The 18,593-nt window shown below is 37.5% G+C and overlaps 1 protein-coding gene across 4 annotated transcripts in view; it reads left to right on the plus strand.

The window, feature by feature from the left end:
- The window catches only part of LOC138740550 (phosphorylase b kinase regulatory subunit alpha, skeletal muscle isoform-like), a 96,180-nt gene that overhangs the window by 12,515 nt on the left and 65,072 nt on the right, over positions 1–18,593 (plus strand). For all 4 annotated transcript variants that reach the window (XM_069893376.1, XM_069893378.1, XM_069893377.1 and 1 more), the window contains exons 4-11: positions 151–319; positions 7,112–7,194; positions 9,394–9,474; positions 10,920–11,018; positions 13,331–13,477; positions 14,489–14,542; positions 16,053–16,175; positions 17,817–17,912. In XM_069893376.1, the coding sequence (XP_069749477.1) occupies positions 151–319; positions 7,112–7,194; positions 9,394–9,474; positions 10,920–11,018; positions 13,331–13,477; positions 14,489–14,542; positions 16,053–16,175; positions 17,817–17,912 (852 nt within the window). The remainder of the gene's footprint in view (positions 1–150; positions 320–7,111; positions 7,195–9,393; positions 9,475–10,919; positions 11,019–13,330; positions 13,478–14,488; positions 14,543–16,052; positions 16,176–17,816; positions 17,913–18,593) is intronic.

Consider the following 18,593-nt stretch of genomic DNA (forward strand, 5'->3'; position numbering starts at 1 on the left):
ACTCTGTAAATTTTGCTCTATACATGATTGTATGCATGTTACAGATACCCTGTTAGTCTGCTCGCAGAAGAACTCCTCATTGCGTCAGGTGTTCATGTGTCAAACGTGTAATATTTTGCTGTTGCTCATGATATTCTTTTATTCACATAGATGAATAAAGTTGAAAAATTCAAACAGTCCCTAAACACAAATGATGCACTTCACGCAAAATATAACAATGTAACATGCGATACAGTGGTTGAAGATGACAAATGGGGTCACCTGCAGATTGATGCTACCTCCCTTTACCTGCTTTATCTTGCACAAATGACTGCATCAGGTAAGAAATCCTGAAATCCCCCTGAACATGGGTCAATTACAAATCTTTAATCATTCCGATTCACCAGTCCTGTTAATTCTATTTGGCAATAAATTATAGGGCAATTTCTCTGATATCACAATTGCACGGATTTCAGGTGATATGTTTTAATGAGTTCTAATTTGGACATTCTCGCATTTCATTTATTCCAGACTATTATTTACTTTGATTCATAATTGTGAGCTTCTAATAAGAATGTTATCATTGACCCCTTACCCACTTCAATGTTTTGAAGATGATGGTCCCCAGCTGAATAAGCCTCATTAAATATAATTGTAGCTTTTTCAGGTTTTGTGATAGTTTTCATTTATAGTGGACTAGAAATTGGTATTTCCAGTGCTATATTATTAGGCCTAATCTCTGTGACTGTAAATGTGTGTTTGTTTCTGTCTGATTATATGTGGCAGGTTATCTTGCAGAAAATCAATTCAGGAACTCCTTATTCCAAAACTGAACCAGGTGCAAGGGCCTTTGCAAATACCAATAGGATGTTTTCTTACGATAAACTAGAACAGTGATTTTCAAGATGCCCCCTTAAAATCACATTCCACCTGAAGCAATTCCTATACCATAAGTGCTCTATGATTAAGAAGAGATTGCTTCAGGTGGAATGTGAGTTCAGGGGGGCAATTTGAAAACCACTGGACTAGAGGGACCTTGCAGCAGACTCCCTTCCTCTGTGCACTTCTGGATGGTAACTCTTCTCTCTCCATGAATCCTAGAGCCACACATCTCATCAACTCTAATCCTCCATTTGCTAACCATTCCCTCAATCCCTAGTCTTAGTTGTCAACACTGGTGTCAGCTATGGCTGTTTTTCCATCAATTTTTGCTTGTGATCCCTGAAGCTAATTGAGTAGCAATGCAAAATTCCACATAGGGTTCTGCATTTCTGGACCATTTTTTGGGGATACTTTCAGTTTTCTAATTTCATTTCAATATTTCCTCTTTTATGTAAAACTAAAACGCGTGGAACCCCAGAGCAGATCAAGCAGCATCAGGCAGGATTGAGAAAGAGAAACAGTTTTGGTCAAGGTGGTCAAATGAAGTCACAAAACAAAATTTCCAGTCACACTGCTGTTTTTCTCCCCCCCTCGCCTGCCCGACTCGCGCTGCTGGTCTCCCCCAACCCCCCCCCACCCCCCCCGCCTCGCCTGCCCGACTCACGTTGCCAGTCTACCCCTCGCCTGCCCAACTCGCGCTGCCGGTCTCTGGCCCACCCGACTCGCGCTGCTGTCTCTCTCCCCAATTGCCGGATTTTGGAGCTTTCCGGATTTTAGATGTCCAGATAGAGGACATCTGAGTACCTGTACTCAGTTAAACACAATTGTACTTTTCTCTTTTAATGTTTTGCATAGTTCTATGCCTGTGTTTAATTTTTCAATAATTTTCATTATATAACCATTGAAATTATAGCTGATAGTTTGTAAATTTATACACTGCAAAGTTTCCAAGTACTTTTTTTTGTGTGATTTCTTTATTTATTTGCATCTAAGATGACTATGCTGCATCTCAAGTTTCTTGATAATTGTATTGATGCCAAAAAGAGGCAAGGTCAGGTTGCTACATTTTGTGCAACGAAAGTATGAAATTCACTCCCTATCAATTGCTATCCTGATGTTCTTTTGCATTACTTTGAGTGCTGAACACATGTTATTTGGAGCTTGGCATCAACTTCAAACCATAAAACAGTGGACTTGTAAAGATGTTGTTTTAACCTCTTGCTACAACTGAAGGAGGGAATTTAGAGACCTGGACAATCAGATTCAACCCTACTATAGAGGAAGTTTATTACTTTTGATCGTTCAATTGAGACACTTCCATTGCCCTTGTATTACAAAACCTGCAATTTGCTTCATGCCTAATTTTATGTAACCACCTGTGTTTCATTTATGATAGTTAAATATTTTTGAATTATTGCAACATTTTAGTATATATGTTGGAGAGAGTCATGCAGCTTGCAACCTGCCCCTTGGTCCAACTAGTCCATGCCAACTAAGTTGGCATTCTGGCCAAATCCCATTTACCTAAATTTACATTTAGGGTGGCACGTTTGGCAAAGCTGTTAGTGCAATGCCTTTACAGTGCCAGTGATTGGGATTGGTCCTGAGTTTGAATCCCATGCCGTCTGTGTGAGTTTCCCAGGGGCTCCGATTTCCTCCCACCCTTCAAAAACATACTGGGGTATAGGTTAATGGGGCGTAATTTGGGCGGCATGGATTCTTAGGGCTATATCAGCCTGTTACAGTGCTGTATATCTAATTTAAAAACTTTTAAAAATTACCTGAATTTAGTCCATATGCTTAAAATCCACACCTATCCATAAATCTGTCTAAATGACTTTTAAAAATTGTTTTTGCACCTGCTTCTACAGTAGTGGTTCTCAACCTTTTTCTTTCCATTCACCTACTACTTCAAGTAATCCCTATGCCATCGGTGCTCTGTGATTAGTAAGGGATTGCTTAAGATGGTATGTGAGTGGGAAGAGAAGGCTGAGAATCACTGCTCTAGATTCAATTGTTACTGAAATATTTTGCTTGAGAAAAATTGTCATTGGCCCATTTCCTTTGGAGTTATGAAACCGTGCACATAACGAGTCATTTAGGTACAATTAAAACAGTGGTTTTCAACCTTTTTCTTTCCACCCACATACCACCTTAAGCAATCCCTTACTAATCACAGAGCACCTATGGCACAGGGAATACTTAAAGAGGTATGGGAGTGGAAAGGAAAAAGGTTGAGACCACTGTTCTACAGATTCCTCTGGTAGTTTGTTGCAGGTGTGAGTCAACCTCTGATTTTAAAAACGTTGTCTCTTGTGTTCCTTTTAAATCTTTCCCTTTTTGCCTTAAACCTATACTCTCTTGTTCTAGAATTGCCTACCTTGGGGGGAAAAAAAACTGTGGCCATTCTCATTGTGCATGCCCCTCATGATTTTGTAAACTTCAAAAAGATCACCCCTCAACCTCTAAGGAATAAATATCCAGCCTATCCAAATCTCTTTGTAATTCAAGTTCTCCATTCTCAGCAACATCCTGGTGAATCTCCTCTGCACCTCTTCCAATTTAAAATTTATTTGCACAACACAGTAGAAGCTGATTATGACTATTAAAATTTATTGATGTCTTTCCTAAAGCTGGGCAAAGAGATCTGCACACAGTGCTCCAAGTGTGGACTCGCGAAATACCTTGTACAGCTGAAACATGGGGTCCCATCTTCTGTACTCTACATCTCATCCAATGAAGATACCAAATGCCTTCTTCACATACCTCACAGTCCATAGTATCTCCAATTTCAGTGTCATCTACAAATGTATTCATCATGTTAACTATATTGCCATCCAAATCATTGATAAGAGATGACAAACATGGACTCTTGTGGCACAACATTGATCACAAGCCTTCAATCAGAAAATGATATGATCAAAAGGCTTTTGGCATTTTGGCATTCATCAGTCAAAGTATTGAGTATAAAAGTTGGGAGATCATGTTGCAATTGTAGAAGACATTGGTGCTACAGAAAAGATGTTGTGAAGCTGGAAATGGTGCAGAGAGGATTTACAAGGACGTTGCCAGGACATGGGACCTAAGCTATAGGCCTTTATTTCTTGGAGTGCAGGAGGATGAGAGGTGATGCACAAAATCATGAGAGGAATAGACTGGGAAAAAGCAGAGGGTATTTTGCCCAGAGTAGGGGAATCAGTAACCAGAAGAAATGAGTTAAAGTTGGGTGGGGGGGGAGTGATTTCATTGAAATCTGAGGGCTAACTTTTTTCACTGAGGGTGATGGGTGAATGGAACAAGCTGGCTGAGGAGATGATTGAGGTGGGTATTATTTCACTGTTTAAGAGACATTGATGGATACATGGATATGACATGCAGGTAGGACTAGTGTGCTGGGACATGTTGGTTGGCATGGGAAAGTTGGGCTGAAGGGCCCATTTCTACTTGGTATGACTCCATGACTCTATCCTTCAACTACTACTCTCTGACTCCAGTCTTGAATTCAACAGGCCAGCTCACCAGCTATGTTATTTATCTTTCCTGACTAGCCTCCCATGTGGGACTTTCATCCACTGCCCTACCCTTACCAACCATCTTTGCTACCTCTTCAAAAAATCTCTTATCAGATTTGCCAAACACAATCTGCTGTACATGAATCCATGCTGACCTTGCAGACAAAGGACATGATTTCAGGAGGACTAAGGATGACCTTTTTACACATCAATGGTTCTGTCATGGAGAGCACAAAGTTCCTTGGTGTTCATAATACAGATGATCTATCCTGGACCCACATCACCTCCTCATTCATCAGGAAGGAGCAGCAGTGCCGACACTTCCAAAGAAGATTGAGGAGGACAAGGCTACCGGCCTCCATCTTAACAACTTTTTTGCAGGAGCATGATTGAGAGTGTCCTGTCTGGCTCTGTCATTGTGTGGTAAGGTAGCTGCAAAGCATTGGACCGGAAGTCAGTACAGAGGATCATCAAAGTGACCAAGTAGATCACTACTGACAAAATGTACTGGGAGTGTTGCTTAAATAGGGCTTAAAGAATTGTAGATGATCCTTTTCATCCAGCACACAGTATCTTTGACCAACTACCATCAAGAAGCATCAAAATCAGGTCTGCCAGTTTGGGAAATTGTTTCTTCCTGCAGGCTGTAAACAGTATCCTGTAACTGAGTATATGTATATATTATGTAATGTGCTTTGTGTGTAATCTCTGGTCTGGAGAAATGCTGTTTCATCAGGTTGTATATGTACGATCCAACGATAATGAACTTCAATCAGTCCATGACTACTCAAATGCTGGTAGATTCAGTCCCTCAGTATTCCCTCCAGCAACTTTCTGACCTCTGACCTGAGACTCGTGGGCCAATGGTTGCCTGACTTAGTTTTCCTACCCTTTTAAAATAACGGCACAACATGAGCCATCCTCAAGTTTTCAGGCACTTTGCCCAAGGCCAATGAAGATGCAAATATCTCCGCAAGGGGCATCTGCCATTTTTTTCCCCCTAGCTTTCCACAAGTGCAAGGATGCACTTCATAAGGCCCTGGAGATTTATCCACTTTAATATGGTCCAAGCTACCAAAACGTTCTCCCCAGAAGTTCCAAAAATATCAAAGGCATTGCCACTCGTGTCCTTCCACTCCTTGGGCTCTATGATATCCAGAGCAAAGACATGAAAAAAAAATGAATCCAAAACTTATCTCCTGTAGCACCACACAAAGAGGACCTCGTTGATCTTTAATGGGATTTATTCTCTACTTAGCCATGCTCTGACTCTTAATATGCATGTAGAATCTCTTGGGGGGGGGGGGGGTTGCTTTATCCTGCCCTCTAGCTCCATCTCTATCTCATCATATTTCCCTTTTCACTCATCAAATGATTTGTTTGATCCAGGTTGCTTATATCTGGCATAAGCCTCCTTTTCCTGACCAGAGTCTCTATCCCTCCTCAACCATGGTTCCTTGAACTTACTAACTTTGCCCTTTACCCTAACAAAGGAACATGCAGTATCTGAACACTTTTAGAAACATCCCACTTTCCAGCAGTTCACTTGTTTGTAAACATACTCTGTCAATCAACTGCTGCAAGTTCCTCCCTCATTGTTCTAAAATCTGCCTCCCCTCAGTTTAGGACTCTGACTTGTGGACTAATCCCATCCTTCTCTATAAATATTTAAAAACGAATAGTTATGGTCATTGGACTAAAAGTGCTTTCCTACTGTCACTTCAGTTACTGGCTATATCATGTTCCCCAGAGGAGGTTGAGTGTTGTGGACTCTTTAGTGGGGCCTCTATATATTGATTGAGGAAACTCTCTTGGACACTCTTAACTTATTCCATTACGTCCAATCCCTCTTTGTACGATGTGTTCCCCGATCACTATTAGGCAAGTTAATACTGTATATCCCAGTAATATAACTTTTGTTATTCTTACAATTATCTTCAACTTACCAACATATCTGTTCCTCCAATTCCCATTGACTATTTGGAGGCCTATAATGCAGCCCCATCAAAGAGATAATTCCCTTCTCATTTCTAACTTCTACCCATATAGCTTCAATAGGCAATTTCTCAAGACTCTCTTCTCTAAGCACTGTAGTTATCTTGGTGCCTTATCAAAAAGGCAACAAGCCCAACTCTGTGATCATGCTTGTAGCACCTGTATCCTCGAACATTTAGCTGCCAATCTTGCTCTTCTTTCAGCCCTGTTACTGTTATGTCTATAATATCCCAATCTCCCAATCCAATCCATCACTTAAGTTCATCTGCCTTGCTTGTTTGGCCTCTTGCATTGAAATAAATGTGTTTAAACCACAGGTTAAACCACCCCCTTTGCTGCATTCCTACTGCACCTGCTCTCTTGTGTACAGTACAACCCCTAACTTCTTATCTCTGCTTTGTGCCCCATTCCCCTGCCAGTTTAGTTTAAACTCTTCTAAGTAGCACTAGCAGGTCTCACAGCCAGAATATTGAAATATAATGTTTGCCATCACTGATTGAATTGTGTTGTATTGTGGCAAATCTGTTCACATGATATCACTACTGCCTGGAAAATAGGTGTAATTTACAAATTTCACCTCCAAAGAATCAGTAAATAATCTATATTTAACATTATAAGGTTTTAATATTGTCATAAATTTGAGTTTCTTGGTACTAAAGAGGGACTAGTCACAGTGCTACATGTTATACAATGAAAAACCTATGGAAATCAGGACATTAATAATGCCTATTTTCTCTCTCCAGGGCTTCATATAATTTTTACTTTGGATGAAGTGAATTTTGTACAGAATCTTGTATTTTATATCGAAGTAGCCTACAAAGTTGCAGTAAGTGTCCAGATACATCAAGCCTTCTGTTCTAATTTTGCAGCATTGTAGGGAGAAATATTGTGGGCTTTATTTTTGGTGGTGAAGGTAATTTATTTTTTTTTTATTGGTACAGTGTATCATTTAAAGACAACCTGTTTTACCTATTAGTATTGGATGTTTTTGTCATTTTCTCTTTGCTATGCTGCACTAGTTTACTTTCAGCATTGAGTTACTGAAACAGTCAAGATTTGGTAAGAACCTTCTGAGCAGCCTTTCCTTGCTACCCTGATATGCATGTTTTTATTGAATCTTGTTGCAATTTGGCATTATAGTTGTGCATTGTCTCAAAGTTATTGATTTATCACCTGATTTGTTTGTGAGAGGGAGTTGGTGGAGCCAGGTTGTTTGGCTTTCCATCCAATAAGCAAGAAAATTCAGTATTCTTGCAACCAATCTATAGCCTCATTGATATGGGGTACAGTGTTGAGAATTAAGCAGCCCCTGATCTGTGCATATTTGGATGGCAGATGAATTTCTCTGGATGTTTTGTGTTGAATCTAGGCTTTGTTTAGGTTCTCTACTGGATATGTGCTGTGTGTGATGTACCCAAGAACATAACAGGGTGAATTTATGCTACCGTGCTTCTGGTGTCTTGAATAGAAAATTAGTAACTGTACGGGAAGATTTAAAAGCTTTTGATGTCCTCCCTAAGTTTGAAAGGAGAGTGCTGTAAGAATGTGGTGGTGAGGTACTGCCTTTAACTTCTATAGATGGTAGAGTGCATTTCAGCATTCTGCTCCAGCAAAAGTGAAGGATCATAAATGACATGAAATAAATTGGCCCAATGATGTTCTTATGTAGTAAAGGTTCTAGGTCTGGGAGAAACTCTTAAAGTCTCAGTGAGTTGCTGTAATGTATCTTCATGGTACACTGATGGTGATAAGAATGAATATTAAAACAGGGAGATAATGTATGAATCAAGTGAATGTGTTACCACAATTGTTAGGTCAAGCGTGATTTGTCACACATCTAATGTGCACAGCATTTGGTGGAAATACTTCGGGAAACAAGAAAGTGCATTCGTTGCAGTTCTTGATCTGATGCTAGTAAAAACACACCAAAATGCTGGAGGAACTCAGCTGGTCTTCTCATCGCCTAACAGAGACAAAGATTTATTGCCGGCGTTTCTGATCTGATGTTGCAAGCACTAATATTGATGAGGTTTTGTCGAAGGTAATGCTGTATAACGTGAACAGAGCCAGTTAATTTTTTTTTGATATTGATGTTGTTGTGAAGCTGGAAACCTTTAGGTTCTCCAGGTCTTTCTGCATATTGCGAGGACTCGATCATTATCTTTAATGTTGTGAATGAAACTGAGCACTGTGCGATTGTCAGTGAACTGGAGACAAAGCAGAACTTGTTTGTGCAGCAGCTTGAGTTTGAACCTGGCCAATGCCCTGAGGAATTCCTGCAGATGAGCTGAAATTGAAGTGACTAGATATGATTCCAATTCATGGAGAATTCCTATTAACTGAATTAGTCTCGGGATTCTTGATATTAAAGGTTGTCATTCTTCTCTAATCCCGGAAATTAAGGTCTTTCTGGTCATGTTTGGATTGAGATTGAACGGAGATCTTTATTACTGATAGCCTTGTTCATTATGCCATTCATTATGTTGGTTAAATTGAGAATAGACAATTGGCCAGGACAGGACACACTTTGCTTATGATTTAGGACCTGTGTTACTTATTTGTGTTACTCTCATGCTTGAGAACAATTTGGCCAGAGACTCAGCTATTCCTGGAGCGCAAGCCTTCAGCAATATAACTGAGATATTAATTTTCATCGATCATGTTTGCAATGAATAGAAATGGTTGAAGAATTTTGTTTTTGGTGATTCTGCTGACCAGGATTGACCAGATTGATTCATTACATTGCACTAAATTGAGTAGATAATGTATAATAGCTGAAAACAGTTGCAGTGATCTTTGGTTTTACATCTCTGAGATTCCCTGTCTTTTACATCCCTGAGATTCAAATAGTAAGTTTTGGTTTCTTCCTTATTGGTGTGTGGAGTGAATCTGGTAGCATTGCTTCTTTTGATTCAGGAAGTTCAGGTTTGGAATCCCATTTCAGACTCTTACTTCAACTTGTATTCCCCTAGCCTGTGGTAGCCTTTCTTTCATGTGCTGGATATATCCTATTGTTTTGTGACAGGACTATGGGATGTGGGAACGCGGGGACAAGACGAACAGAGGAATTCCGGAGCTCAATGCCAGTTCTGTCGGTATGGCCAAAGTAAGTAGTAAGTATAGTTTTATAATATAAGTGATGGACAAAGTAATGGAATGGACAGTTCAGAGTATTGTCATCCCTCCTTCTTGTGACTTGGGCATACATTAGTAGCATACATTATTGAAACATGTGTAATGGTAGTGGACAACGTATCATGGTCATGGAGGAAATGATACAAAGAAAAGAATAACAATAAAATGATGCGAAAGAATTCTTCAACACAAGAATCTCAACTGATGGATTTGTAACACAACTCTATAAGAAACAGTTTGTACCTCTGGTGACAAATTTTGATCTGCAGAATAAAATAAACTCACCCTGGTGGCTGAGAAGCATACAAGGAAAAGAGAGATCCCAATATTAATACCTTCAGACAGATCTAACAATCAATTAAACTGATGCTTTAGTGTGAGTTCAGTGGAAATTGTTTATATAAACAGGACTGGAGAAGAGAAAGAATATCTGGGGAGTTGATTAGATTTGTCAATTATGATTGGTGCATTAATTAGAATAATGATAAACAGAACATGACATCCTTGATACCCAGAGCGGTTGCTAAATTAGCTTGCTGTTTTGTCTTTCAATTCAAATGGAGTTACGGATGAGGCAAAAGCAAGACTAACGGATTCATCTTGTGGGGTATCAAAGTTTCAAGCCTGACACAGGCAAATGCCAATAGGGAGAGTCACTCTACTGATTAGAGCAAACATTTTACATTAACCAAGTAGTTCAGTATTCAGAGTTTCAATGGAAGTAATATGTTCTGGCTCGTCTTATTCAGAAGTGTTGTTACCCCAAGTATAAAGGCAACCTGCTGCTATTTTCAAATTCCTTGCCTCTTACAGAAAAGAGCTTTCCATTTCACATTTCCTTGTATGCTTCTCAGCCACCAGGGTGAGTTTATTTTATTCTGCAGATCAAAATTTGGCACCAGAGGTACAAACTGTTTCTTATAGAGCTGTGTTACAAATCCATCAGTTGAGACTCTTGTATTGAAGAATTCTTTCGCATCATTTTATTGTTGTTATTATGCAGATGTGGTGCAATACACAAAAGTGCTGGAGAAACTCAGCAAATCACAGAGACTAAAGGAAACTGTGTGGCCTGCTGAAATTCTCCAGCACTTTTGTGTATTCTGCTGAAGAAATTAGTTAAGGCTTAAGATGATTGAGGGATCAGAGATGTCCTCACAGATCAATATAATCTCCACTGCCATCCATTTATTCTGTCATCTACAATTGCAGGCATTGAAATTTACTGAAAATCCAGTTTACTGGGGGATAAAAATCTTAAAATATTTTCCTGAGTGTAGAAGTAACTTTAATTCTGTGCACGAGAAACAGAATGAAGTTTCATTCCATTGTAGAAACAAATGTTTCCTTGGATACTTATGGTCCTTACAGCTTAAGCACTATTCTGAAAGAAACCTCTTTCTATTTTAACCACAGGCAGCTCTGGAAGCTCTTGATGAATTGAATCTCTTTGGTGCGAATGGAGGTCCGAAATCAGTCATCCACGTCATGGCTGATGAAGTACAGCTCTGTCAAGTAAGATCTACAGAAATGTCCTTCAATTAAATGTGCATTCTTGCAAATCTAATAGCAATTTATATATGTATTTTGTATTGAGTAGAATTGTAATTTTTATCAATGTATACAAATTTAACTATTTAAATTCAAATTAATTCAGAATTTGCCAGCTGGCATTTTTGGAGTGCAAAGATGATCATATCTGTGTCAACATTTGTTTTCCTATCCTGGAAACAGTTTGGTGTCAAAACTTCATCTTCCCTCGCTTGTTTCCCATCTCACCAAAGAAATTAAAGCACTTCAATTTGCCTTTACCTATCCTTGACTTTTTGCCATAAGTGAATTTCTTCACCATCTTCATATAACAGTTTTCTCTGAGATTGTAAATCTAATTTGGAGGTACCAGTATAAAGTAAGAATATACAGTTCCAAAAAGCAACACTTAGCTTGGGTTCTGGAGCTAGAAATACATTTTTTTTAAAAACTGGTTAGAACACTGAAGACACAACTGACACTGAGAATGCCAACATTGCTCCTTGTTCTGAACTTTCATTCTCTTTTTGTTATCCAAATATGGTTTTTAGACTGCAATGTCAGGAAAATTGTGGAAAAAATTAACATAATTACTGCCCGTGTGTTCGTTCATACGGCGCCATTTTAGATTGCAAATACCTGAGTACAACAGTCCCGGTGGTTGGACGTGCAGTAGAATGGATGACCATCAAAGAATTTTTCTGGTACAATTTTCAATGCAGACTTCCTCCAAAAAGTTGTTGGGGTCCTGCAGGTTAAATCACAGTACAAGAATTCATTCAAAATTCCTGCAGATTCCTTTTTAGATTGCCTATGTAGTGTGGCAAAATTTCTTGATTGTGCCATTACATGCCTGCAGTCTAAAAACCATAAATGTTTTGAACATTTTTGCTTTCATTAATGACACTGATGGTCTGATTGACATTGTGCTGATATGAAATTTACTTTTTAAAAACTTTACTTAACCATTGAGCAAAGGAATTTTATTATATTACTTCTTTTGCTCCCCAGCTTTAATTTGTAAGAAAAAAATTGCTCACCTACTTTTCCAAGTACTGTTAAGATTCATTTTGCTATTGTTTTCCTGATGTGAAAAGATTTCAATGTTGGAACTTATTTGGGCAGATAAGAGAGTTGATTAAAGATTTTGTAAGAATTGTGCACTTTTTCCCTTGTTTTTCAGTTGTTGTACTAATCAGAATTTAGCAGCAGAAACCAGTGCATGTTGTGATATGTATTAACCATTTTATGCAATTTACTTGTTGTGAAATAGGCAACAGAAAATCTCAGCAGAATGTGATAAAGAATCATTCTGAATGTGCTTTCACCCTGGGAATACATGCCATAAATTGTGAGGTTGGTGGGTGGGGATAGGATTCTCTTCTGTTGATAACTTCTTTGTAAAGCATGTGATGTATTAGGATGTTTATGGTTTTCACTTTTCATAGTTTTCATTGTGTTCTGGTACATGTAACAAAATGAAAGTTATGATTACCCTCTGCTTTATATTGGACTTTCAATACAATAAAATATAATAGGCTTCAGATGGAACTTCTAGACTTCAACATCCAAGCATCTGAAGGTATTTCTGCTAATTATGGGATTATCAACAAGATGGAAATAGCAGTAGTGAAATCTGAGGATTGTAGTGATGTGGGAGGTTACAGCGCTTGCAGGGAATCATGCAGGAATTAAAGTCAGAAATTAGATTTAAATGTAAATAAAGCAGGTGATGAGTGAATAGCAAAAATTAATGTATGAATTAAAGGGTACAGGATGTTCAAGTTAATGGTGGAATATGGGAATGTGAAAGCCTTGACACAAGAGAATTGGAACAGTATGGATAAGTATTTCGGCAGGAGATGAGCTTGTGGCAGTGAAGGGCAGTAAATGGGAACAGAATCAGGCAATCTTCGTATAGAGTATGGGTTGTGAACAGCAAGGATAGGAATGAAATATGGAGGGATAGAGATGTTTTCCCAGATCAACAATAGAGGAACTTTCTGTGCACATTATAGGTAAAGAATTTGCAGGTAAACTAGCCACAATTGTCTAGGTAACAGTAGGACCAGGTGAGGGTGGTGGCAGTCCATTCTGATTCCAAAGAATATAAGCAAGTATTTCTAAAGCTTTAGTATGATTTTCTTGTGCTGCAATACATTGCTTGTTCCATTATACATAATAGATAAAGGCACTTGAATATGCACTTGAATTAACAGTTGGAGATTCCAGTATCAGACTCCAAATAGCTTCATACTTTTTAGTATTTTGCTGGTGAAAATCTGTTTATTTTCCAGTTTATCCTGCAGTCCATGTTGCCAAGAGCATCACCATCTAAAGAGATTGATGCTGGTCTGCTCTCAGTCATCTCCTATCCAGCTTTTGCAGTTGAAGATATTGAACTTGTTGAGTTAACGAAACAAGAAGTCATCATAAAGCTACAGGTTGTTGCTTGTCTTTTAAATCTTTGTCTGACCAAAATTCTACAGAACCTGGGTGGGGGTGGAATGGGCAAGGCTGTTTCTTTGTTTGTGGGAGGAGTGGTTAATTTCTGAAGGCTGACATCAATCAGCTTGCAGGCTGGACGTGTTACCTCTGCACCACAATAGAACAATGAAGCATGGGCTTTGCCAATGGGAGTGCATTGCTGAACTCCACTGGAAATGTGCTGGGGTGAATGAGGGTTTACTGAATGCCATGTCCTGTGCTAAGAATGAGCAAATATGCTGGCAGATGGCAGGTCAGATGTCCTGGCCAGTTGTCTTGACATCACTTCCATTCTCAAGTGATTTTGTATATTTCTGAATGAGGCATTCAATAACAGTGACAACCATGTTGAGGCTAGGGCAGGGTCTCACTGGTTGTCAGTGACTTTATGACAACTTGGCTTCTTTTGTCTTGGTAGTCCTAACCTCTTCCACTCCATGTGCTTGGGACATTGTTGGTAGAAGCATTAATGTTGTTTTATGGAAGTTTGAGAAAAGTATTGCTTTCAGATGTTTCCAGTCATTTGGCTTTCCTATACCAGACCCATTGATTCTTTACTTGATTCTCCTGTAATCCTCCACGTAGCTTGCCAATTAATTACTTTGACCCTTAACATGAACACGTTTTTCCCCCTTAGCTTTCCATATGCTTCCAAATAATAAAATGTTGTGAATGATCATCAACCCAAAATGTCTTCAGTGCTACTGATTTCTTTGATCAGTATTTGTGCTTCTTCCCCATATCTTCCGTTTTCCATTGATTTCTTCCTTATTTTTCATCGAAAGCTTCCTGGGTAAATCCCAATTTCTGAGGCATCAAGGATGTTATGAAACTTAAAGAAAATAGATTCAATTTTCACATTTGCATCATGTAAGAAATCAAAGCAGTTTGCATTTGGAATTGTATACAAAGAAGAATGTCATTGTGCAGTGATAATAATTTGAATCTGTCATTATTGCTTATGCTAGGGTCGTTATGGCTGCCGCCGGTTTCTCAGAGATGGTTATAAAACTCCAATTGAGGTATGATTGAAGTTATTTTCCTCAAATTTCTTTCTCTTGCCTGTAACAATTCTTGATTGGAACTTTCGTTCCGTATCATACACAATCTGCTGCTGTCTGTGAGTGTTATGAACTAAATCAGCAACAATGGGAATATACCACAGATAATGGTATTTTAAAATTAATATTTTTTTATATTATTAATAACAACTGAGGCAATGTTCAAGTTTATTATCATTTGACTGTACAAATATAACCATATGAAACAGCGTTTCTCCAAACCATTGTGCACATAGAAACACAGCACATAGGAATCACATACATATATAATTTAAAGTAAATATATAATTTAAAATAAATATATATATGTGTGTGTGTAAAAATTCAAAACATTAATTAATCTTAAGTCTGGAGTCTATTTTAAACTTCAGCATCAAACATCTTTTGTTTTGCTTGAAGATTTTTAAATCCCAATTCAGAAGTAATTATGAAGCACTTTTAAACATTTTGTCTTCAGATCTTTTTAAACTTGTGAGTCTTTTGATGAGTTGTCTTTGAGAAATATTTCTTCCTCTGAGTGATTTCACTAATTCCCATTTATCTTGGCTAAGAGTTGTGGAGTCTGTTTTCCATTGATTTCTTTCTTAATCAAGAGCAAAGTGGTCTGTCTTACTTTACAGCCATTTGTTTTGCATCCCCTTTTCCAGGAGTAACACACAACAGTACCTTTCTGGTTATTGTATCTTCAATTCTGAAATTGTCCTCCTTATTCAAAGAGACAGGGAAATGACCATTCTTTGTGACCACTAATTTTGTGCATCTCTTATGATAAGGATAATGCAATACAGAACAGCATCTCCTTCTCTCTCCAGAAACTTCTGTTTTACCCCTGTGTCTTTCACAGGAGGGTTAATTTCTTCCAACTGGTTTCAAAATCTCTCTTCATTTATGTTGCTCTGAAATCATGTGACATAACATCCCCACTGTTTCAGTTTCTTTCTGTCCAAAACACAACTTGTCAGTTCACATCCACAAAATTCTGACCTCATCTCTGTTTAAGTGGTTATATGACTCCGAAAAGTCTACACAGGTCATTCCAATGGTAATTGAGTTTTTGAAACTGCTGCCAGTATAATGCTGAATGTACTCAAAAATGCTTTTAAGAACCACACATAATACTTGAGCTTTCAATTAAGAAACTACTTCAGCTTTATGGCTCTGTTTTTCCAGATGTATCGACTCCGAAAATGAACTCTCCCTCTGAGTTTTTGTAAATGTAATGTGACCTTTGTGTGACCCTGTATCCAGCCCACAAACTAACCTACTTAGAAATATATATTTCAATTAAAGATTAACAAAAATCCGTTGCATTCTTATGCACTACAGTGGTTGCTTTACTAACAGATAGTGAGGAAGGGGCAACCATCCTCCATTTTACTGCAACTTATTTACTTTAATATGTTACTTTAATATTTGGACAGAATTCCTCTGTTTTCAGTACTTCAGCAATAATGGGTTACTATGTTTTTAGGATCCTTCCAGACTTTATTATGAAAATGCAGAACTGAAGATGTTTGAGAACCTAGAATGTGAATGGCCATTGTTCTGGACCTATCTGATACTTGATGGATTATTCAATAAGAACATACAGCAGGTAAAAGAAAATGTGAGATATGCAAATCCTAACAAAAAGACAATGGATATTTGGATATTAATTTTTTTGGGGGGGGCATAAATGAATAACATTTACATGTAATTCCTTCATTAAAATTTGATGTCAGCTGATATGAGGCAGCAAGGAATTATTGCCCTGCGAGTGTCTGCCAAGTTCAAGGTTAGTTTGCTTACCTATTCTAGAAATTTGAACAAATCTTCCTTGAATTTTCGACTGAACTGTAGTGCTGCAGGAGGGGCTTTTTTATTATATAAAAGAGAAATTGAATAGAAGTCATTCCACACTCACAAATAGATGTATATTTATGCATAGCATTATTTGAATAACTCTCCTGCTATCTCAGCCAAAATTTATTCCTCAAACATCTGCAAAACAAATTATCTAATTACTGTTCATGTGACTTAACTGTATAAATTTCCTGCAGCATTTCCCTTTGTAACAGAAATACTTCCTGCATAATGAAAGGTGCGATGTAAATATGAATTCAATGCAACGATTTTCGTTCCAATTATCTCTGTGGGTAGTTCTTCCTGATGGTAAACTCCAATCCATCATACGATTAATGCAGTGTTAGCTTAGCATTGCAGCAGAATTGAGCAGCATTGTATCAAATCAGCATTGGATATGAATAAACATGACTACCTCCTCTGTATACTTAGAGCATGCGTTTTTTTTTAAACTTTATTTAAAGTTTTATGACATGAATAAAATAAAAATTACATTTAAAGAAATAATAAAAAATAAGATAATAAAAAATTAGAATACTACATCATTAAACTACACAAATTAACCCCCCCAATAATTATAACACATCATTAATCATCTAATTTAAAATTAGTCCAACCCTCCCCCCAAAATAAAGAGTGAAGAATTAATTAACAATGTTGTAAATAAAATAAAAAAAACCCCACATACAAAAAAAGATAAAACTTAACAACAAAAAAAATTACTAACAACAAAAAAATATCAATACTAAAATAATACCCTTAAACATATATTTAAATCAAACATAATACATGTATTTAACAAATGAAATCCACTTTAAAACTAAGTTCAAATATTAAAATCATACATCAACCACATATCTGTTATACAAAAAAATCATAATTAATAATACAGAATTTCCATTAATACCAAGTTTCCTTCATAATTCATCGAGAGAACAAAAGAGCATGCTTGATACACAATGCATGTGCTATCATCTCAAAATATTTTGAAGACGTGCAAAAATCATGCCACAATTCCACAACAATTTTACCAAATCACCATCTCTAATCCAATGCTGCTACATTAAGACACATTTAGCAGCAAACTCTATTTTCCATTCTCCTTTCAACTGCTCTTGCCCCCACCACACCAACATACAATAATTATGGTTTATGTGTGAATGTAATATGAGTACATTAAATAGTTATGTTTTGATAAAACTGCCTGCATGTGCCAGCAACAAACTAATGTATTATTTCTGTATGTCATATTTACATCTCTTAGGCGCAGAAAAAGGGGTATTTTATACTTTTATTTCTGCCAGTCCTACTTCTCAATAAGTAAAACATGTTAATGCAATAAAATTATCATTGAGCATTGTTAGATTATTCATCTTTTTCTTCATCCTTAAAGGTTGAGGAGTACAGGGAAGCTCTGGATAAAATACTTGTAACACATCCAGGTGGTATCCGATTAGTACCAGAACTGTATGCTGTTCCAGCTGATAAGGTAGCTTTACAATACTTTTCTATAAACACTGGATATCCATTGTTATTTTTCAGGATTGGTACTTTCAAATTACAGAAATTCTACTATATCTGGTGACAATAAGGATACATGGCATGAGAAGGATCATTCTCACCACTCTTTCATTTCTGTCACAATATTGTTTTACCAGAGTATTCTTTCAATTAATATTCTTTCTGATGCATTACTAATCTGTTGCTTAACATTCTCCATGAAAGTTCAATAAATTGAGATGTGGAGAAATGGTGTATAGAAATATCAGTTAAGTCATTTGATATGAATACTGCAATGATTGGATAATAATAGGTAAGATAGAGGTAGGTAAGTTGTTGCCATTGGTGGGGGAGACAAGAACTAGGTGACGTAGCCTCAAGATCTCCAGGATAGTAGATTTAGAATGGAGATGAGGAGGAACTACTTTTACTAGAGGGTGGCAAATCTATGGAATTCACTGCCCATTGAAGCAGTGGAGGCTACCTCTGAATATATTTAAGACAAGGTTGGATAGATTTTTACAAAGTAGACAAATTAAGGGATATGGGGAAAAGACAGGTAGATGGAGATGAGCCTTTTATCAAATCAGCCATGATCTCATTGAATGGCGAAGCAGGCTCTTTGGGCTGTATGGCCTAATCCTGCTCCTATTTCTTATTATTTTTATAT

Source organism: Narcine bancroftii, chromosome 8, assembly GCF_036971445.1.
Source record: "Narcine bancroftii isolate sNarBan1 chromosome 8, sNarBan1.hap1, whole genome shotgun sequence".
NCBI classification, from domain to species: Eukaryota; Metazoa; Chordata; class Chondrichthyes; order Torpediniformes; family Narcinidae; genus Narcine; species Narcine bancroftii.